Consider the following 24,868-nt stretch of genomic DNA (forward strand, 5'->3'; position numbering starts at 1 on the left):
CAGACCGGTTAAAACACAAGTTTATAGAAGTCTCGGCAGCCCCCATATCCTCAATCCTGGTTTAAAAAGAAATGTTCATAGTGGTTAATTATCCCATATTACTTCTTTCTTTTTTAATGGTAGTGATTTCAAAGAAGGGAGAGACTGAAAGTAAATTAATAGGTATGACAAAGAAGGGTGGTGGGAGAGAGGGAGAAGCTGACAGATCACTGATTTACCCTTTTCTTCCCTCATTCAGTAAATATTTGCTGATTGCCTGTTATAAGCCAGACATTCTAGAACCAGGGCCTAGAGACCCAGGAGTGACCAGGTAAGAGAGGTTCTTTCCTGACTACAGCTTCCATTTAGTGAAAAAGACATTAATCATAAATCATAAATAAATGAAATCACTCTAAGAGATTCATTTAAGCTGGGATGAGTCCTTTCGAAAATTTTTAAAAAGATCCTATTTATTTATTTGACAGAGAGAGATCACAAGTAGGCAGAAAGGCAGGTGGGGGGTGGGGTGGGTAGCAGACTTCCTGCTGAGCAGAGAGCCCGATGAGGGACTCGATCCCCGGACCCTGAGATCATGACCTGAGCGCAAGGCAGAGGCTTAACCCACTGGGTCACTCAGGTGCCCTGGTATGCGTACTTTAAAGAAGAAAACAAAGTGATAAGGAAGTAAATCACTAGAGGAGGGGTGGGTACTTCTTCCGGTAGGGTAGTCAGGAAAGCCCTCTCTGAGGAGGCAAACTTGATGCTGAGGCCTGCAGTGTTCGCCACTAACTATACTACTAAGAACGAAGAGAACATTCCAGACACAGGAAACATCAACTGTGAGGTCCCTGATGTGATAAAGAGCTCGGTGTGTATGAAGGCCAGAAAGAAAGACAGATGTGAGAAATGAGAAATCTCGCCAGTGTGACCTTTGGCCTCAATCTTAAACTTTGGAAAAGACGTTTTCTTCACATTTTATTATTATTATTAATGTTAATAATATTAATTGCCTTTATGAAAAATCTACATGTTAGATTGTTCTATATAATCTTTCAACTTCCACAAGAACCACGGTACCCAAGAACAGGTATTATTATCTCAGTTTCATACAGGATAAAATAGCTTCCAAGAGGGTAAGTAAATTGCTTACAGTTACAAGCAGTGGCAAAACTGGAACCCATCCTCAGGTTTATCCGTAACACTTACGTCCATTCATTTCTATTAATTTGTTTGTTTTGTTCAACAAATATTTGCTAAGCCCTATGCTAGGAGCTGTGTACACAGAAATGAATAAAGCAAAACATGGTAGGTTATGCTTCCAAAGTTGGCCACACGATATCTTCCAACCCAGCATGCTGCCTTTCTGCTCTCACATCAAGAAGCAGAATCTATTCCTCCTTTGCCTGACCCTGTGGCTTGCTTTGACCAATAGAATACAGTGGGAGTCGCCATGTAACTTTGAAGGCTTGACCTTGAGATATCTGTACTTTCTACCTTCTGTGCTTGGAAAGATGCTACTTGGACCCCAGCCACCATGCTGATAAGAAGCCCAAACATCAGCAGAGGGAGACCTATGTGGAAAATGAGGACTGCAGTGAGAGGAGGAACCAAGATCCCAGACACATGGTCCCAACAGAAGTATTCAAACCAGACCCTAACCACCGGAGCCACCTTGCTACAACCCCAGAACATGGTGGAGCAGAGACAGCCTTCCATGATGTGTCCTTGCCTGAGTTCTCAACCCACAGAACTGTGAACAAATCAAATGGTTGGTATTTCAAGACACTCAGTCTTCAGAGATTCATTATGCAGTAATAGATAAACAAAACACATAAGGAGCTCCAACCTGATAAAAGCAGTAAGCATAAAAATACCTTTTTTAAAAAAGATTTTGTTTGTTTATTTGACAGACAGAGATCACAAGTAGGCAGAGAGGCTGTCAGAGAGAGAGAGGGGGAAGCAGGCTCCCTCCTGAGCAGAGAGCCTGATGTGGGGCTTGATTCCAGGACCCTGAGATCCTGACCTGAGCTAAAGGCAGAGGCTTAACCCACTGAGCCACCAAGGCACCCCAAAATACCTTTTTTGTTTTTATAGAAAGATTTTATTTACCCATTTGAGACAGAGAAAGAGAGCATGACCAGGGATAAAGGGAGAGGGGAAAGTAAACTTCCTGCTGAGCCCAATGCAGGGCTCGATCCCAAGACCCGCAGATCATGACTCAAGCCAGAATCAGGAGCTTAACCAACTGAGCCACCCAGGCATCCCAACCATAAAAATGTCTTAAAAATTGTGTGCATGTCATGAGTGAACAGCAGAGAAATATCTATGTCAGTGTAGAGCAAGAATGAAAAACTTCTTTGGTAAAGAGCTAGATAGTAAATATTCTAGACTTTATGGTTCAACTGCTCAATTCTGTTATTGTACAGAAAAACAGTCAAAGACAATACGTAACCAAACTGCTAAGCCTCAGTTCCAGGTTTTTTTGTTTGTTTGTTTGTTTGTTTGTTTTTGTTTTTGTTTTTTTACAAAAAACAGACGGAGAACAGAATTTTCTTGGGACCTGTACTTCCCAATCCTTAGTCTAGACTTAGAGAATTTCTTGTATATTATTTTTCTTTCTAGAAGAAGTATGCATATTTTTCATCATCTGGGCTTCTTGGCTCCCATTCCTACATGATGTTTCTGAAGCACAGGTTTCCATCTCTTGATTCAGAGCGTGACTCATTAGTTAGCCTGGAGTCCCATTTCAGTTGCTTCAGGAAAGCATTGGTGAAAAATATTTAGACTTTGAAATTTAACTAAAGCCAGTAGAACTTATTAAACCTGTGACTGGATAAATGAAATTTAAGCCAATACTATCTCTTCCCAGTGGTGGTTCCGGTATGGAAGAATAAATAAGAGAACATGTTTGGGACTAAGTCACAAAGTAGGTAATTGCTCATTGGGGAAACCATTCAGGGCAAGGATCTTGAGGTAGGCAGGGAGGCAGTGGTGTGGAATGGATGACTTTGCATATAGCTCCTTGGTCTCTTCTTTCCTGGGCTACTCCATGTGTCACATTGTCACTTACTGGTGTTCATTTCCCCATCCTTGATGAATCCCACCATGGCACAATCTTATAATCATTACTTCTAAGAGGCTCCATTTCTCACTCTTTTATGCATTTTTAAAATATTTATTATATGTATATAATTGCAGAGACAGATACACCTGTATATACACCAGCAGGTAAAGAGAGCAATAACTATCATCTGCTTGAATCTTAAGAGAACCAAGGATTACAGCACATTTCCACCCCAGCCACCCTCCCAATTCCAACTCCAGATGCTGCCCACAATAAACTGTCACCACTTTTCCACAGCATTCCTCTCCCCAAGATTTGGCTCAAACTTTTTATGAGAACACTTCTCCATTCTCAAGGAAACTTGGCCATCAACTTCTGTGTGTGTAGCACTTTGTGCATTTTTTAAAATATCACTATCATATCACATTGATGTTTTTAAGCATCCATATACTTTATTGGACTATGAGCTTTCCCAAGTCAGGGTACATATCATAAAGCCTGTAGTAGACATGCAATCAATAGTTGATGAGTAAATGAATAATAAAAGAATATGATGAATAAGGATTTGTTTAATCCAATGAATTTAAATGTGAAGATAGAAAGACAGGCTAAGTTACTTACCAAACTGAAAATCTGTGCTTCTCCAGTTCCTCCAAGTAAGATAAATCTTCCGCATAATCCTCAATTTCTGTAGTTCTCCAAGCAGCTGATTTTTCCTTCACTGAGTGATCGATCAGACTTTCTCCCTTATCCAAGAAATTAAGGAAACAAAAAATAAAGTATTTTAGCTGATATCAGATAAAAGGTTTACCTGGTTTCAGTGACATTTTCTCCAGAATGACTTATAGAATCATTGATCATCTAGAAGCATAGCTAGCCATGGTTTTTGTATTGAAATGATCGTTTTACATTCCACGTTCTCTCATTGAATCAACATGTCTCTACCGGCAGACCATCATGTTCAATTTTGCAATATTTCACATGGAATAGCCTCTATAAATGTTGTTGGAATTAAAAAAAAAAAAAAAAAAACCAAGGTCATGGTATTTGTATTGTCAGAACTACTGGTTGCAAGTAAAGAAAATGCATTATAAACTGCTTTCAGCAGAAAGGAATTTGAAAGAAAGTTTGAACAATCAGCCTATGGAGAAGGAGGGAGGTAGCTGAGGAATCAAAGGCCACTAGGACTCAGTCTTTCTCCTTCTCTGCTCTCTGCTTCAGCAGGCAACTTCATTCTAGTCTTGCCACAAATAGCTTCTTAGTTCCATAGCTTGTGACTTTCAACAACATATTTAAACTCAGGACATTGTCTGCGGGAGCTAATTTAGTAAACTTCAGTGAATCATGTGACCCATGATGATGGATCTAGCAAACACATTGTCTCATTGGAGAAACTGAGTCCTATCATTTAACCAAGGATTCTTAGGATCACCATGATGATGAGGAGTAGGGAATAGGAGCAGTTAACCTATTTGGACTCTTCCTTCCTTATTCACCAAAACAGTTCAACTTCCATTGATTTATGTATTAGGGTCTTTTGTAAGATTTTATTGCAAAATGTTGCCAATAAAAATTCATTTGAAAATCAGTACTTTACGGAAAAAAGGAAAGTAGGCATAACTAACATAAATATTAGTTATGCCTACATTTATTAGTAATAACTAACACTTTTATTAAAACTTTTTCTGTTTTGTTTTTCTTTATACTCTTCTCAAATGTATTTAATTATCATTTGTAAGAAGACAGTTACCTGACATTCTTTGATACCAGCTCATACAAGTTTTAGCACGACTTCAGGGTCAACTATTTTGCAATTGCAAAATGTTGCTTTGAATTCAGAGGTTGCAGTAACCAGGAGAAACAGAATGAAACTTAAGTGAAAAAGATCTGTCATCAAATCTCTAGTGAAGTCAACAAGGTTACTTCTTCTTTTTTCACCCCCTCTTTACTTATTTATTTATTTATTTACTTACGTACTTAATTGAGAGAAAGAGAGAGAGAGAGCAGGGGAGGAGCAGAGAGAAAAGGACAAGGACAAGCAGACTCTGCACTAAGTACAGAGCCTGTTGCAGGGCTCAAATCCCACAGTCCTGAGATCATGACCTAAACCAAAACCAAGAATGCTACACTTAACTGACTGAGACAACCAGGTTCCCCAAGGCTACTTCTTTTAGTATGAAATTGACTGATCTGATTACCTTAAGAACAAAATCCAATTATGACAGCCATTAATTTAAACTACTATTTATTCTTGCCTAGCCACCATCAACAGGGCATTGCACAGACAGCAGACTGAACCACCACCCAGGTCTTCCCGTGAAAAAGCCTATTTGTTTAGCCTGGAGTTTCAGCTTGGAGGATAAGCTTTAGGTTTCCCACACATAGAGGATAAGGAGGCACCTTCAGGGAAAATAAACATGGAGACACCACACTTGCCCACCAGCTTAGCCTCACTACAGCTTGATAAGAATTCCAAAACAGAGTTCTACAGTTGTCTGGGGCCCTGATGTTATGCAACTGCTATCCAGGGAACACCTCCATATCTCCTGGTCTGGAGGCCAGCAGAGATTATGACTATGGCCCCACAGTACTATATATACTTACATACTTTAGAAGCTGTTGCCTGAGGGTCTGGCTTCCAATTAGCCCAAGAAGAAGTACTAAATGAGATTATCTCACTTACAGGTCCTGGCATACCCTCAACAGTAAGGGCATATCAAAATAAATCAGGCAATTTGTTGGAGGTAACCATATCCTGGAGATAACCAAGAGCTTAGGTAAGGTTGAGTGAGATGGATCATCACCTACAAAAGGCCATTCCTTCAAGACTGAGAGAGGTAGCTGTTTCACCCAATACATAGGGACAAACAGAGAGTCAAGCAAAAAAATGAAACAGAGAAATGTGTTCTAAATGAAAGAGCAAGACAAAAACCACAGTAAAAGACCTTAATGACACAGACATAAGTAACCCATCTGACAAAGAATTCAAAGTAATAGTTATAAAGATGCTCACTGAAATCTGGAGAATGGATGAACACAGTGAGAACTTCAACTATGAGAGGAAAAAGGAAAGTACCAAGCAAAAGTCAGAGAAAAAGAATGCTGAACTGAAGTGAAAAATACACTAGAGGGACTGAACAGCAAACTGGATGAACTAGAAGAATGAGTTAGGGAGCTGGAAAAGAAACAATGGAACTCACACAGGTGGTGTAGCAAAAAGAAAGACATAATTTTTAACAACTGGTATAATTAAGGAACCTCTTGGACAACATCAAGCACAATAACATTCACAACTAGGGGTCCCGGAAGTGGAAGAGAGAAAGAAAGGGGAAGAAAACTTATGTAAAGAAATAATGACTGAAAACTACCCTAAGTGAGGGAAGGAAACAAACACTCAGATCCAGGGATCCCAAAATTTCCAAATAAAGTAGACCAAAGAGAACCACACAAAGATGCACTATAATTAAAATATAAAGAAAGAATCTTAAACGCAGGAAGAGAAAACGAAATTGATATTTACAAGGGCAACTCCATAAAACTATCAGGATATTTTTTTCAGCAAAAACTTTGAAAGCTAGAAGGGAGGGCATGACTATTCAAAGTGCTCAAGGGAAAAAACTTCCAATCAAGAATACTCTACTTAGCAAGATTACCATTCAGTTTTGAAGAAGTGATGAAGAGTTTTCCAGATAAGCAAAAGCTAAAGTACTTTATCACTACTAAATTGGCCTTGTCAGAAATATCAAAGGGACTCCTTTAAACTGAAAAGAAATGGCACTAATTAACAACAAGAAAATATATGGAAGTAAAAATATCACTAGAAAAGGTAAATATATGGTAAAGATAGGAGATTAAACTCTCCTAAAACTAAGAAGATTAAAAGACAGAAGTAGTAAAGTTAACTAAAATTACAATAATTGATTAAGAAATTGCATAAACTATATTAAACGTGACAACAAAAACATAAAATGTTGGGGAAGGCAATAAAAATGTAGAGTTTGGCAGTATGTTTAAATTTAGGTTGCTGTCAACAAAATAGAGGGTTATATACTTAGTGTGAAATATGTAAATCTCCTGATAACAACAAAGTGAAAACTTACAATAAATATAGAAAAGAAAATGAGAAAGGAATTTAAACTTAACACTACAGAAAGTTATCAAATGACAAAGGAAGTGAGAAAGAGAAGAAAGGAATAGAGAAGAAATGCAAGTACAGCCAGAAAATAATGAACAAACTGGGACCAAATACATACCTATCAATAATTACTTTGAATGCAATTGGACTAACTTCTCCAATCAAAAGACAGAATGTCTGAACACATCAAAAGAGAGAGAGAGACACTTCTATATACTGACTATACAGTATGAACTATAAGACACTAATGTAAGAAATTAAAAATGGCACAAATAAATGGAAAGATATTCCATGCTCCTACATTGGAAGAACAAATATTGTTAAAATGTCCATACTACCCAAAGTCTATAGATTCAGTGCAATCCCTGTTAAAATTCTAATGACATTTTTCACACAACTAGAACAAATAATTCTAAAATTTGCATATAACCACAAAGGACCCCAGACATCTATAGCAATTTTGAGAAGAAAAAGCAAAGCAAAAGTTATCATCCTCCCTGATTTTAAAGTATACTACAAACTTTAGTACGTAAAGTAGTAAGTATACTTGTAGTAAGTATACTACAAACTTTAGTAAGTAAAACAGTATGGTATTGCCATAACAACAGACATTTGGGTCAATAGAACAAAACAACCCAGATATAATTGCACACATATGTAGTCAGTTAAATTACAACAAAGGAGACAAGAATATATGATGAGGACAGAATGATGTCTTTAATAATGAAATTATTGAATTGAATAACTACATGTAGAAGATGGAAACATGACCACTTTCCTACATCATGCAAAAATTAACTCAAAGTGGATTAAAGACTTGAAAGGGAGATCTGAAACCATAAAACTCCTAGAAAAAAACATAGACGATAAGTCCCTTGACAGTGTTCTTAGCAATTTTTTTTTTCTTTTTTGGATCTGACTCCAAAATCAAGGGAAACAGAGAAAAAATAAATAAATGACACGACCTTAACCTAAAAATGTTTCTGCACAGAGAAGGAAACAATCCACAAAATGAAAAAGCAACCTACTAAATGGAAGAAGATATTTGTAAATTATATATCTGATAAAGGATTAAATCTAAAATATAAAAAGAATCTATATAAATCAATAACAACAGCACAAATTCAATTAAAAGATGGGCAGCATCCATCAGAAAGGATGAATACCCAACTTTTGTAGCAATATGGACGGGACTGGAAGAGATTATGCTGAGTGAAATAAGTCAAGCAGAGAGAGTCAATTATCATATGGTTTCACTTATTTGTGGAGCATAACAAATAGCATGGAGGACAAGGGGCGTTAGAGAGGAGTAGGGAATTTGGGTAAATTGGAAGGGGAGGTGAACCATGAGAGACTATGGACTCTGAAAAACAATCTGAGGGGGTTGAAGTGGCGGGGGGGTGGGAGGTTGGGGTACCAGGTGGTGGGTATTATAGAGGGCACGGCTTGCATGGAGCACTGAGTGTGGTGAAAAAATAATGAATAATGTTTTTCTGAAAATAAATAAATTGAAAAAAAAAAAAAAAGATGGGCAGCAGATCTGAATAGTCATTTTTCCAAAGAAGATATATAGAGATGGGCGACAGACAAGAAGACATGCTCAAAATCATTTATCAACAGGGAAATGCATCACGAGGAGATTTGCCATATACCTGTCAGAATGATAATTCTCAAAATAACAAAACAAAACAAGAAACAAGTGTTGGCAGTATGTTAAGAAAGGTAAATCCTCATGCACTATTGGGAATGTAAACTGCTACAGTCACTATGCAAAAACAAACAAACAAACATAAAGCTTCTTCAAAAAATTAAAAATAGAGTTATTTGGGGAACCTGGGTGGCTTGGTCAGTTAAGTGTCTGACTCTTGTGTTTGGCTCAAGTCATGATCTCAGGGTTATGAGATAGAACCCTGTGTCTTGCTCCACACTGCGTGCGAAAACTGCTTGAGTCTCTCTCTCGCCCTTCCTCTCCTTCTGCCCCTGGCCCACCTCTTGCTCTCTCTCTCTCTACCTCACTATAAATAAATAAATAAATAAATAAGTATCATATAATCTAGCAATTCATCTACTGGATATGTATCTGAAGAAAACCAAAACACTATATTTGAAAAGATATCTGCATCCCTATGTTCATTGCAGCATTATTTACAATAGCTAAGATATGCAAACAACTTAAGTGTCCGTCTATGGATCAATGAATAAAGAAGATGAATGAATAAAGAAGTTATAATATATTATATGTTACATTCATATTTATTATATATACAAATGAATAAAGAGGTTATATATAGCATATATAAATATAACAGAATATTTTATATATTATATATTATATTCACCTACATATATGGATGAATAAAGAAATTACACATATATAACATATATATAAATATAACAGAATATTACTCAGCCATGAAAAAGAATGAAATCACTGCCACTTGCAACAACAATACCTTCATGGTATTATGCTTAGTGAAATGAGAAAAACAAATACTGCATTGATTTCACTTACAGGTTGAATCCAAAAATAAAGAAAAAGAAAGAAAGAAAAAGAAAAAGGAAAAGCAAACAACAAAACAAAACAAAACCCAGACTCATAGATACAGAGAACAAATGGTAGGTTGCCAGTGTGGGGGTGGTGGTAAGTGAAAAAGATGAAGGGATTAAAAAGTATAAACTTTCAGTTATAAAATAACTAAGTCATAAGGATTAATGTAGAGCATGAGGAATATAGTTAGTAATGTTGTATCAACTTCATATGGTGAGTGGTGACTAGACTTACTGTGATGACCATAGCAAATGTCAAATCACTATGTTGTCACCTGAACCTAATTATAATATGCTATGTCAATTACACCTCAATAATTTTTTTAAAGGAGAAACCAATCCCTCTAAAATAAATAAATAAACAAATAAACAAACAAATAAATAAATAATCGTGGTCTTCTTTATCTCTCTTAGCCTCTATAACTTCTGTGTCAATAATGGTATTTGTTTTTAAGATTTTATTTATTTGAGAGAGAGAATGAAAGAGAAAGAGCATGAGAGGAGAGAGGTCAGTGGGAGAAGCTGACTCCCTGCCAAGCAGGGAGCCCGAAGTGGGACTTGATCCCGGGACTCCAGGATCATGAGCCAAAGGCAGTCACAACCAAATGAGCCACCCAGGTGCCCAATAATGGTCATTTTAATATGATTATTTAGTGTTAGTATTTTTTATTACTCCATTCCTTGAGTAAGTTAAAGAATGACAACAGACTTTAAAAAAATATGAGTGTCGGGACGCCTGGGTGGCTCAGTTGGTTGGACGACTGCCTTCGGCTCAGGTCATGATCCCGGAGTCCCGGAATCGAGTCCCGCATCGGGCTCCCAGCTCCATGGGGCGTCTGCTTCTCCCTCTGACCTTCTCCTTGCTCATGCTCTCACTGTCTCTCTCTCAAATAAATAAATAAAATCTTTAAAAAAAAATGAGTGTTTTGAAGTGTCCTAAATAAAAATATTTGATTTGCATACCTTACTAGACTGCTTAAAAGATGTTTTGCAACTATTTACATTTTAGATTTAAAGGAATATCATTATGAATTGCTTAGACATTTTGTTCATTTTCTCTTGATAGAAAGCTGAAAGCACCACTAAGAACTATATACCATAGATTTGGTGAACCCACCAAAGTTCCTGTTTGGTGAAGTACAGGTTTTTCATGATAGAATCCATTAAATTGCTTTCTATTTGGTTAATCTGTGAATATGTATCTTGGTTGTTCAACTAAATTCTGTGGAAGTGGGTGATAATATATTTTTCTGTATCTAGCCAACATGGTGATAACCACACAGTTGAAACTCCAAGAAATACCTAGTAGAGGTCATTTCATTAAGTACTTCTATTGCAATAATAAGTGAGCTTTATCTCCGGTTGTTAAATCACAAAGAAAAACACCCATGAATTCTAAAAATGACAAGTATTTTTTGAACCTTTGGATTTCCTTTAAAGAACATCTATGTTAATGTGCGAAAAAATTTTTTTCAAATCAATGTTTTAGAAGACAGAAAGTCATGAAAATTAGTTTATGTCTAAAGAAATGACCTTCCCCCCCAAAAGGAACAAAAATAAGAGGTTTCAATCCAAAAAGAAGGTAAGTATGTGCAGGGACATTCCCAAGTAAGCACCAGGTGTGTGTCTCCTCACAGAGAGGAATTGAAACAATCTGCCAACCACAGATTTATATCCTGAATCTCTACCTGAGAAATAATGCTTTAACTAGGATATCATCAAGATTAGAAAGACAGAAAATAGATCCTGTCTGTACCCTGAAGCTAAAGAACATCATCACTAAAAAGAAATTATTCCAAAAGCAATGTATTTAGAAAGATGAATATCTATACTTTAAGAATTGGTGGTGCAAAATTTGTTCTGGAACATCACATTTTATATATTTTATGTACGGCTACTCATACCCTAATCTATCACAGAAATCAACAGTGAGTGTTGAAATATAAATTGCTAAAATTCAGAATATGATTTTCAAGTTCAAGGACTAAAAATTTGGTTTGTGGGAATTGCCATTCAAATGTAACAGTGTTTATGAGGCACCTGGACCACTCAGTAGGCTAACTATCTACCTTTGGCTCAGTTCATGATCTTAGGGTTCCAGGATCAAACCCCAAGACTGGTTCCCTGCTCAGTGTGAAATCTGCTTCTCCCTCTTCCTCTGCCCCTCTCCCCAGCTTATGTTTTCTTTCTCTCTCTTTCTCAAATAAATAAATCTTTAAAAAATGCAACACTGTTTAGAAAGCAATGAATAAGCATTCTTTAAAACACAACACAAAACGACAGTTAGGAGTGTTCTAAAGAATTTTGAAAAATTAAAATGCATAGTGTTATAGTGAAAAGGGTTGACAAGAGATGGTCAGAAGACACACATTCAAGTCTTCCCACTTCTTTGGAAACTTAGATTATTTAAAGTTCATGAGTTTAAGCTTTTTAATCTGAAAAATGAAGATAGTATTTGTCCTACATAGATCTTGTGGAAATTCTTGTGGAGACAAGAATCTATGGAGATAATAACTATAAAATTCTTCTGGGCATGAGGTGAAGAACATTTAAAATGCTTTAGAATATTAAGGATATAACTAGTATCTGGCACAGTGCACTGTGTAGCCCAGGTGATCAACGGAACACTTCACATCCTTTCTTTTGCTTTTATTACAGCATTACAATGAAGCAGTTAAGTAGAAAATATTATAGGAAGATATATATCAAATCTCAAAGTTGTCCAACTCATGACATGATAAGCTCATTAAATTGCATTATAGGATAGGAAACAAAGCCCAGGGTCCCTATCTCCTTGTTCAGAGGTTTTGCCCTTTACCTTGAATTCCTTTGATGGCCCAATCAGCTAGCGGAGAAGGACGTCTATGATGGGACCAATGAGAAGGTAAGTGTGCAGAGAAAGTGAGCTTGAAGTTCACAAGCCAGTGGCACCAGTGCATTGGAAAAGCATTAGAACAACGAATCTCCACTTAGCAGCAGTGTTTCTTCCCCAAACTCCTTACAGGGTCTTTGTGCGCAGCTCCAAGAAGCACTGTTCATCTGCCCATCTGGCCAGACGAAGACCCAGGGGATTGTTTCATCAAAAGAGAGAGGCTTAGAGAAAGGAAATGGTGAATAAAAGGCTGAATCCCAAGGATTACAAATGCGTTTGAACTGCCCTGGGAAGATCAGAAGGGAGCAGTGGTGGACGCTTTAATGCCTGCCCCACGAGGTGCACCGTTTTTTTTTTTTTTGGGGGGGGGGTTGTTTTGTTTTGTTTTTTTTAAGAAGGCAGTGAAGGAGGGTTTGGGGTGGAGGCACTCTACTAAGAGGCTTGCGTTCATAAGATCACAGAACTACAAGCCAGTGATAACAACAAACACCAGGTGCATCTGAATTATCAAAGCAAACAAACATGACATCATGTTCAATTCCACCCATGCTGTTATTAGCATCCAAAAAAAAAAAAAAAATCATAGCTCCAAATTTAACCAGTCTAAATCCTGAGGCCATCCAGCAAGAATCCTTCCTCCTCTTTCTTGAATTCGTATATGATACGTGTACCAGAGAATTTTTCAAGACAGGCTTTCCATTAGCAATGCCCACGGAGAAAGAAGATATCCCTGGTTGCCTGGAATTTATCTAAAGAGAATTCACCTACACTGAGGAACCAACTCCCCACCCAGGCTTCTGTTTCTGCACTCTGGAGGAGAACTAACATTGCTGGCCTTTTGGAACCACAAATTTCGATTGTTCTCTGGTCCTGTATTATTTGGAAAGCTGACGCATCCCTTGTGAAGTTGAATGTTAACCTCAATTGCCCACAGCCACCCTGCAAATTGCCTAGGTTAGCTCTTTCTTATCAATGGAAAACCCAGATTAGTCTTCAGTAAGCTTGCCAAGATGAGGGAAAAAGGAAAACACTTAAGTTGGAGTCGGGGGTCTTAGATTGAAGTTTGGTAGGTGGAATAACCGCCCCTGTCCACATCACTCAGTCACTTGATTCTGGGCCATGGGTGTGCGTCTGCCTCTCCTGTCACAGCATGGCTTCACTAAGGCATAATCCCAACAAGAACAAACTTCTTCCTGAAGCAATTCAGTTAAGACACCGTCCCAAAGTGGCTGACCCGCAGGGAAGAGCATAATATCCCAAGCAACTGACTCACAATTTTTGAAATATAATATTAAAAATAAAGCGAAAAGGAATTCCTTCATTGAACATGTAAAACCAGAAAATATAAGGAAGAATATTAGCTTTTCTGGATAATTGTACTCTTTTCTTCCCTTATCTATTTAAGCTTTTCTTCTAATCCCCAAATTTAAATTCAACAATTAGTATGAAAAGTCAGAAAAGGACTTAGAAGACTACTATTAGATCCACAATACCCCAGGAGTCTTGTGTGCATACCCTTTCTTCAGCATTCCAAAGAGTGTACATAAAAGTACGTAATATATGGGGTGGCTGGCTCAGTCAGTTAAACTTCTGACCCTTAATTTTGGCTCAAGTCATGATATCAGGGTTGTGAGATCGAGGGTCACACGAGGAACTCGTGCTCAGTGGGAGTCTGCTTGAGGATTTTCTCCCTCTCTCTCAGCCTCTCCTCCTGCTCAGGCTTTCTCCCTCTCTCTGATATAAATAAATAAACCTTAAAAAAAAGTACATAATACATAATAGTACTTAATATGTAATATGTATTTACATATGTAAATGTAAATACATATATATGTATGTATTTTATACATATGTAATATGTATAAAAAGGTCACGAGCTTTCCCCCTTCCTAGCAAGTTGTTCATTTCCTTATCCTAGCCCTTAAATTCAAGTATACGATCCATACATGGTAGAACACCATGTATACCTAGCTTAAAGGAGAAAATAACTCCCAAATATTTTGAAGTATTAATTCATGATGAATACAAATATGGAGTCTAGAAACAGTCTGGATTCAAAGCCCAGCTATGCACTTATTAGTGATGTTATCTGGCTAACTCATTCCGTCTCCCATGCCTTATTTGCCTCACCTATAAAATAGGGAAAATGATGATAATGGTAGTGTCTGTCCCATTAGTTGGCTGTGAGAACAAGATGAGTTATTTAATGCAGAGGATTGAGAACATTTCCCGGAACCTAGTCAAATCCAAGCACTCAGTAAATACTGAGCTCAAATGTCCTCAATATAAATTTCACTAAACTTTTGATTCCTAAGTTTCCTTTTTTAATATGAACTGTGATAGAAAGAAACATAGTAATTGTGAATGCTGTAGTGGCCATGCAGACCATTAAAAATTTAGTCATTTATTTGAGTAGATGGTGGCCCGCTATTTAGAGACGAGAGCAAGACTGACTTGAAAGTCTGTCTTGAGTGTAAGGCAAAATATTGGTTCTAGGGGTGCCTGGGTGGCTCAGTCGGTTAAGTGTCTGCCTTTGGCTCAGGTCCTGGTCCTGGGTCCTGAGATTGAGCCCCATGATAGGCTCCCTGCTCATCAGGGAGTCCGCTTCTCTCTCTGCCCACCCCCCTTCTCGTGCTCTCGCTCTCTCTGTCTCTCCCTCTTTCTCTCAAATAAACTTTAAAAAATCTTTTCAAAAAGTTAGTTCTATAAACCTATATCTATTTAGTCAGGAAAGTGGAAAATTAATGATTCAAGAAATTTGTATGAGTAAAAGCAGGGATTGGAGGACAATCCTTGCACTTCAATCTTCCAGCCAGACCAATATTTTTGAATACTTAAAACACAAAGCAACTTGCTCTACATAGATATGGATTTTGCAGAAGGCTGAATATCTAAAAACTGGGTCCAGTAATGCTGGTAAAATTAATTTAACTGAGATTTGAAAAGCCAGGCTATGTCATTTACTTAAATTTATCAAGACAGTTTCTGGACAGACTTCATGGCAGCCGTGATCATGCCAAATAAAACACAGTACAATCAGCACATTTTCTAATCACCCTCCCCAAGCTGGAAAGAGTCTTGTACACTGATTAAATTAACTAAAGTCTTCAATGGCTTAAAGAAGTCTGATTCGGATGTAATAAAAATTTATTGGCATTACTGATTTCACAAACGTCAGCTGCTTTAGCGTGCCCCACACTTCAAAACCTGCTTTGAAGACCAAATTACTTTCTACCTGTAAATATATTTTAAGAAATCATAGTTAATAATCAGGGGCTTCTGTTTTCATGGTCTTTCCAAAGCCAACATTTACAGCTTTCATCTTACCTTCTTGTGTAATTCATGGTCTTCTTTTAAGAGATTGAGATCACAGTCCATAGGGCAGGGACCAATTTTATTAGAAATGCTTCCTAGGGTTAAAAACAAAAGGTGGAAAAAAATATATTACAGATTTTCACTTCAGAGGATATATAAGTTTATACTACTGTAATCTAAGAGTTTATATAAAGCCTGAAAATGGGGCTAAAATAAAGAATTGTAAGAAGGAAGCTCTAAGATGTTCTATAGTCCACAATTTTAATTCACTCAATGTATGAACTTCAAGTAGAACTCTCCCAACGGCCACGCCACGGGGATATAATTTACAAGCAGCAGTTGTGTCTGATCTGCTTTCCTACCTACATCCAGGTGGGATTCTCCATTATCAGCTATTTTTCCAAGTTTTCGAAGAGACTCCTCTGTACCTTTTTTAGTCTCAACGTATAAAAAGTTCTGTTCTCTGTCTCAGTAGCCAGTATTTTCTGCCTGAGCTATCTTTCTCCCATATCATGCGTGATTTATTTTATACCACAGTTTCACAGTCCCAGCACTACTGATATTTGGGACTGGATAATTCTTTGTTATGGGGGCTGCCCTGTTTTGTAAAATGTTTAGCAGCATTTCTGGCCTCTACCCACTAGATGCCAGCAGTAGCTTCCACCTCTCCAGCCCCTCCACATGTTTCACAGCCAAAAATGTCTCCAGGCATTACCAAATGTCCCCTGGAGGACAAGACATCTCCAGTTGAAAACCACTGTCTAAATCAAAAACTTTCTTCAAAATAAAACAAAATAAAAAAACGAAAAACAACAATAACCAAAACCCCTCATTTCAGGCAATGTGTCTTGTTCATCTTTGTTTCTTCTTCTGCAGTGTCTAACAGGGCCTGAAATACTGTACTTACAATGCTGTTTTATTATTATTATTATTATTATTATTATTTGAGAGACAGAGAGAGTGAGAGAGAGCTAGAGAGCACAAGCAGGGGGAGCGACAGAGGGAGAAGGAGAAGCAGATGCCTTGCTGAGCAAAGAACCTGACGCTGAACTCGGGCCCAGGACGTGACCTGAGCCAAAGGCAGACAGTTAAATGATTGAGCCACTCAGATGCCCCAATACTGTTTCTTAAATTATAAATCAGCCAATTAATCCATCTCATAAAGTTGACCCAACATGTTTTTTTTTTTTTTTTAACCATAAGCAGACAAAGTCTTGCTGCTTGTCCTCTTATCCCCCTGCAAGGATGAAACATTATCATCCCCTGGCCCTTAGGAATTGCTCTTGGGGACATTTTTTAAATGAGATTTCCATAGTGTAAAAGTTTTAGGACCTGGTTTCCATGTCTACATGCTTTAGAAAACTTTTTCTCCCTAAAGATGACCCAGCCAGCCTCTTCTCCCCATTCGAGGTCTATGTGGCTCATGCATTTTGATGGTTTCATTGTATTTTCTGACTCTGTTCCTGGTTGATGGTGCCAAACTGAAGGCAAATACCCACAAATGTCCTTCTTCAGGTAGAGTCTGATGGGTCAGGTGCTCCTTGTGTGAGAAGTCTGGCACTTTAGTTTATTGAGTTGAGAGTGCTATATATTATTAAAAGAGCTTCCTTGGGTCTAAAACAGAATTCATCCACAGTGAGGTTGATATGGCCAAAATAAAGATAAGAAAGAGAGGAGAAGGGAAGGAAGTGAAGTTACATTTTAAATATACCATTCTTTTAAAAGAGTGAAAATTTAAATTTACAGCACATAGCTGGTAGGTGGAATAACAAATATGAAATAATAATAGAATGAATTTTTAGTGTTTTTGCTCAACTTCATATGTATTATATTGTTTACTACACCTACACTCATACAAAACAGTTAGAAGAGCCAGCATTACCTCATACGACAGACTTGGAAATTGAGATTCGGAGAGATCAGAAAACTTGCACAAATCAGATAGCTAAAAATCTGAAATTTAAGCCCAGTTTTATTTGACCCCACGTCCATACATTTTCCCTTCCTTTGCATCTTAGGTGAGAACCATACCCCATTTCTACTTATACATATTTTTTAAATGTTGAACAATATATTCATTTTTTTTATTGCTGCTGGAACACATTTCCACCAACTTAATGACTTAATATTCATTTAAATATTTTGCAGGTCAGAAGTCTAGGCAAGCATGGCCCAGCTGGTTCCACTTCTTCCAGGTCTTACCCGGCCAAAGTCAACATATCAGTCAAGGCTGCGGGTCTCATCTGAGTCTTGGGATCCTCCTCCAAGCTTGCTGGTTGTTGGCAGAATTCATTTCCTTCTCATGCTTTCCTTGCACTCTCCTTTAAGCCAACAACCATGGGATGCGTCCTGACGCTTTGAATCTTTCCAGTTTTTCTTCCTGCCTTCTTTTCTGTTTACCAGCCTGAGAAAGTCCCATCCATTAAAGGTTCATGTGATTAGATTACGTGCACCCAGATCCTCTCTCTCGTGGTGTGTACAGCTTCTGGGGATGAGTGCTTACACATCTTTGAGAAACCAAGTTAGAAATCCTGCCTACAGGAACAATGGAACACTACTGACATAATGGAATTTATATCGCTTTATGTTAAAATGTGGTAATGCTGTGCGTGTCCAGGTAATAAAGTCCCGACCAAAGAGATAGTCTTCTCAAAGTATTTAACATTTTCTTTGTTCTTACATAAAATGTCTTCTGCTTCAAAACCTATTTTCTAACTTATAAAAATGTATATAGTGAATACATACACATGAGATAATTATTAATGTACACTTCCTGTAATTATACGCCGTATGTAACATCTACTATACATTGTATAAATGTATACATAATACAATTCTTATCAAATTCTGATCATACTGTTCATGCAGTTCTCATCCTTTCTTACACTTATATTGTTTTATTATTAAATATTCCTCAAAGGCGGATAGTACATCATTTATTTTTACTCAACCAGCCCCTTTTGGTTGGATATTTGCATCATATTGAATGAATTTCACAAAAAAAAAATCTTATTTTTTATCTGTGCATATTTTCACAAATGAGTATGTAAGATCAGGAGGTCAGGAATACTAAATCAAACACTTTTAGGATTCACAAAAAGAACTATCAAAATTCAATCTGCAGTCAGCAATGTAAGAGAGTATCCAATTTACCCACATGCTTGCCAAAATGGACTCTCCGTGTATTTTTCAGTTTGTCCCCCTTGGTAAACAAAATTATAACATTTCATTGTTATTTTAACTTGCAATCCTGTAATTCTAAAAAATGTGAAAACTTTTATGTTTGCTGAGCACGTATGCTTTTTATGTTGTAAGTTGCCATCTCCCCATTTTTTTTCAGTTGGAATAATTTAACATTTTCTTTAAGATTTTTATCTTTTCATATGAAAGGTGTTAACTGTTTGCCTGGCATACAGGTTTAAAATATTTTTCTGTTTGCAGTTTGTCTTCTCATTTCCTTTTTTTTTTTTTTAAAGATTTATTTATTTATTTATTTATTTGACAGAGAGAGAAAGAAAGAAAGATGCAGGCAGAGGAAGATGGAGAAGTAGGCTCCCTGCAGAGCACAGAGCCTGATGCAGGACTCCATCCCATGACCCTAGGATCATGACCTGAGCCTAAGGCAGATGCCACCCAGATGTCCTGCCTTCTAATTTCTTTTGAGAAGTGTGTGTGTGTGTGTGTGTGTGTGCGCACGCACGCAAGATGTGGTTTTCAATCTTATATAATCATGAGTATCAGTGTTTTTCCTTTATTGTTTCTTTTTTTGTTTATAAGCTTACAAAATCTGTCCACACTAGATAGTCAAATGAAGTGTACAGAAACAAACTATAAATAAATAAAGAACTCATGGGGTTTTGCACGATTTTCTTTCGAACTTCCTCCCACTGCCATTCAGGTGAGCAACCAACCATGACCCTGGAAGTCCTCCTAATATCCCAGGGCCAGACATGCAAATAGAACCAAACTTCATTCATCTTAAAGGATCCCTTCCCCTTATTTCCTATTCTTTTTAACTACCTTGCCAAGCCACCCAGACTAAAAATCTCTTCCACGAGTCTTCTTTCTCTACTGAGACTCACAGCTAATCATTTGCCACTTTCTCTTTGACCTTGTGAAGAAGATTTTATAGCCACTCCTTCCTCTTTTCAACCACAAACCTGAATTCGACCTTCTTCATTCTTATGTACAGACAAATAGATAGATACAGATAAGACATGACTTTTAACTGAAACAGAATTATGCCTATACTTCTGTTCACAACTTTTTTTTTCCCCTCACATAATAAGAAATCATGGTCATATCTATGAGTCATAAAATACATATCTAACTACATTTTACTTAAAGTGAATTTTTCCCTTGGTCCTCCTTCTTATCTTCCATCCACATTCCCCTAACACCTCTCCATTCCTCCTGCTCCCCATAACCCACTCTATTTTCTCCATGCTCATTTAACCAGATATATACCTGCACACACATATGTGAACATAGGGACACACACACTGATAAAGGTATTTTTCACTGTTACACAAAAAGGAGATTATATACTATGCATATACCTGCCTATACCCTTTTTCACTCAACAATGTCTGATGGAATTCCTTTGAGTCAATAACTATAGCTCTAATTTATTAGGTTGAATGGCTGTATAGTATATTATACTGCAAATGTAGCATGATTTACTTGACCATTCATTACTGATGACATTCATTTTTCTTCATTTTTATATTCTTATCAAAAATAATGCTACTATAAAATCCATGTACTTGCATCCCTCCATACTCGTCTTTTTATTCCTGTGGATGGATTTCCAGGATGGATTTGCTAGGTCAACAAGTTGACATACTTTAAATATTAATAGATGCTGTCCACTTGCTTTCCAAAAAACTTTTATATATATATATAACATATATATATTTGCATATCTATAAATTTATATACTTCTTTCCATAAGCAATTTATTTTAAAAATCTATCTTTCTAAATTCTTGCCACCAGTAGATCACTTTTGAATTATTAATTTATAATATTCTTAGATTACGGTCAGAGAGAATATCCTCTATTATTGTATTTTGTATATGTCTGTCACATATATAAAACCTAACAAGGTTAGCTTAGGCTTTATACTCATCTGTTGTGTTATTTGATGCATATAAGTTGTGTCATATTATATCTTTTTCATAAATTATACCTTTTCTCATTTTAAAATGTTCTTCCCTTACTATTTAGACCTGTTTAAAAATTCAATGTTAACTTGCTTGATGTGGACATTGCTTCTTGAGACAGTATTATTTTTGTTCTGTTTTCTGGAATCAGTTCATTCATTGCTGTTCAATATTTCTTTAAGCATGCTTATTGTAAGCTGTGGGTTTTCTTTCTAAGTCAGTTTGACAGTATCTTTTACTGGGAGAATTGTCATATTTTTAGAAATATTACTTTACTTTTCTACTTCCCTCTTTCCTTTTCTTTGTGTTGCTGATTCTCTTGGGATAATGATCATTTCTCTTGGTCTTTCCTTCCTTAATGTATGTTCTCCATTCAATTATGCTTCCTTTCTTTCTCTGTAATACAGGCATATATTGTATTATATTATATTATGTTATGTTATGTTATGTTATGTTATAGTATATTATATTTATTAATACAAAATTAGGGTACCACATAGTGTCTGGTTCTAATGAAGGACTGGTAAAAAACCAGCAGAGTGAGAGAACCATGGCAAAGGGAAAGACATGAAAGTGTTTGTGCACAGAAAGTATAAAAGTGTCCCATGAAAGAGGAGATCAGCTTTTAAAAAAACCTAAGGGGCGCCTGGGTGGCTCAGTGGGTTAAAGCCTCTGCCTTTGGCTCAGGTCATGATCCCAGGGTCCTGGGATCGAGTCCCACATCAGGCTCTCTGCTCAGCAGGGAGCCTGCTTCCTCCTTTCCCTCTGCCTGCTTCTCTGCCTACTTGTCATCTCTGTCTGTCAAATAAATAAATAAAATCTTTAAAAAACAAACAAAAAAAAAACTAACAACATCTACCGTTTGACAACACCAGAGAAATAAGCTCTTCTCTGCTGTCCAGCTCTGGCCTGCCCCTGATTAGATCCTGAAGGAGTCAATAGCCATGATTCAGAAGATGGAGAGAAGGGGTAGAAGCATAATACTCAGAAAAGAAGATACCCGGGTTCTGCCTTCCCTTCTCAATATTTAGGACCAGCATGAAGGAAGCAGCAAGCAGGATGAAGCCTTTAAGAGAGGTTGAAAACTATTTTTTTTTTTTTTAAATTACTAGCCCAGATAAGCATATGAACCAGGGATTTCAGACTGGACGTAAGGGTGCTAGTAAGGGAGGAATGATGTCTCACCACAGACTCCCTTCATAGAATTACTCATCACTCTAACTCCACGTGCTATGTTTCAGATAAAAGACAAATAAAATAAGATAAAAAGAGAGAGGAAGGCAAACCAGAAGACACTCTTAGCTCTAGGAAACAAACAGAGTGGCTGGAGTAGTGAGTGGGGGGGTGGGATAACTGGGCACATGATGTAATGAGTACTGGGTGTTTTATGCAACTGATGCATCACTAAATTCTACACCCGAAACTAATCATATGTTAACTAAATTGAATTTAAATAAAAAAATTAAAAATCAAAATTAAAAAAAAAACTTTTAAGAAAAAAATAAAAAATAAAAAAATAAAAGGCAAGAGCAAACACCACCGTACTCCTCGCAGACTTTAATGCCTGAATCAGATAATGATGTCACTGGCCACTTTGCTGCCACACACTCTGTATTCTCCCTGGCTAAATCCAGAATATCTGAGTCCAATATTATTACTTTTAAAAATCAAAGTGCTGAGGGATAATTTATATATGATAAAATGTATATATTCTAATTTAATGAGTTTTGACAAACATATGCACCCATGTAAAATATAAAGCCTCACCACAAGTAAAATATAAAGCACTTAGCGTGACCCCCTGAAATTCTCCCATATCCTTTGCAGTTGATCCCCTGTCCCCAGCACACACACACACACACACACACACACACTCACTCACTCCTGGCAACCACTAATCTGACTTCTACTACTACAGATTGGAATCCTGTTATAAAATTTCATACATATGGGGGTGCCTGGGTGGCTCAGTGGGTTAAGCTGCTGCCTTCAGCTCAGGTCATGATCTCAGGGTCCTGGGATCGAGTCCCGCATCGGGCTCTCTGCTCAGCAGGGGGCCTGCTTCCCTCTCTCTCTCTCTCTCTGCCTGCCTCTCTGCCTACTTGTAATCTCTCTCTGTCAAATAAATAAATAAAATCTTTAAAAAAAATTTCATACATATGGCATAATACAGTATTTATTCTTTTGTGCCTGGCTTCTTCCACCCAAGAACAGTATTTTGATATTCATCACTTTTTCTGTTACTGAGTAATAAGCCATTGTGTGACCATACTGCAATTTATTTATTACTTCATCTAATGATGGATATTTGCATGTTTCAAATTTTTGGCTGTTGTGAGTGAGCTGCTATGAACACTCATGTGGTAGACTCTTTGTGGACATGTTTTCATTTTTATATAATAGGAGTAGAATCACTGGGTCTTTGATAAGTGTCTATTTCATTTAACAAAAAACTGCTAGTTTTTCAAAGCAGTTGTGCCATTTTATACTCCTACTAGCAATGTATGAAAGTTTCCTCTAAGTCGTCATCAACACTTGGTGGTATTAGTTTTTGTTTTCGTTTTGTTTTTAATTTTGGCATATTGATGATCGTGAAGTGGTAACATGTAGTTTTTTTTTTTTTTTTTTAATTAACATATAATGTATTATTTGTTTCAGGGGTACAGGTCTGTGATTCATCAGTCTTACACAATTCATAGCTCTCACCACAGCACATACTCTTCCCAAGGTAACATGTAGTTTTAATTTGAAATTCCTGACGACTAAAGATTCTCTCTGAACTCCTTAGGCATTTCTATATCCTTTTATGAAAACTAAGTATTGTAATTTTTTTTAAAAGTCTGTTTTCTTCTCACTAGTGAATTGTAAAAGTTCTCTATATAGTCTGGATGCACACCCTTTTTCAGATATAGATACTATAGTTGGCTTCTCTCTATAACTTGTTTTTTATTTTTTCCTAATGGCAACTTGACAAGAAAAGCTTAATTTTGTTGAAATCCAATGTATTTGTTTGTTTGTTTTTTTTCTTAAAGTAGGTAATTTCTGTGTCCTGTATAAGGACAAAATTATAAAGGTTTCTCCTATGTTTTCTTCTAGAAGTTTTGTTGCATTGGCTAGGACCTCCAGGATATAAAATGATGAGATGAGAAACCCTTGAAACTTTTAATCTTTCTCCATTAAATCAGAGAAACACTGCTATATCACTTAAATCTTTTAAAATAGACTAAATTCTAATTTATTACCCAACATATGATCTATCTTGCAAACAGTCTGTGTTTCCTTGAAAGGAAAGTGTATGTTGCTGTTTTTAAGTGAAGAGTTTTGTAAATGTCAATTTGATCAAGCTGGTCCATAGTGTCATTCAGATCTTATATATCCTTCTTGATTTATCTCTTTGCATTTTCTTGATGATTAGTGATATTGAATATCTTTGTGTCTTTTTTATGTACCTGCTGGCCATCTATATATCTACCTTGGGAGATGTCTATTCAGATTCTCTGCCCATTTCTTAATCAGATTTTTTGAAGGTATTGAGTTTTATAAGTTATTTATATATTTTGGATATAATCTCCTATCAAATATATCATTTGTAAATATTTTCTCCCATTTGGTAGATTGTCTTCATTTCATTTCATTAGTGGTTTCCTTTGCTGTGCAGAAGTTTTTAATGTAATGTAATCCCACTTGTGTGTTTTTGTTTCCTTTGTTTGTTTGTTTTGGTTTTGTTTCCTTGGCTTTAGGTACCAAATCCAAAAGTCATCATCAAGAGCAACGTCAAAGAACTCATCACCT

At 36.8% G+C, this 24,868-nt stretch overlaps 1 protein-coding gene across 1 annotated transcript in view; it reads right to left on the reverse strand.

Moving 5' to 3' along the window:
- Window positions 1-24,868, reverse strand: part of LOC122908058 — a 354,429-nt gene that overhangs the window by 137,877 nt on the left and 191,684 nt on the right. The window contains 2 exon segments of the mRNA XM_044250725.1: window positions 3,665-3,789; window positions 15,925-16,007. Of these exon segments, the coding sequence (XP_044106660.1) occupies window positions 3,665-3,789; window positions 15,925-16,007 (208 nt within the window).

Source organism: Neovison vison, chromosome 1, assembly GCF_020171115.1.
Source record: "Neovison vison isolate M4711 chromosome 1, ASM_NN_V1, whole genome shotgun sequence".
Taxonomy (NCBI): Eukaryota; Metazoa; Chordata; class Mammalia; order Carnivora; family Mustelidae; genus Neogale; species Neogale vison.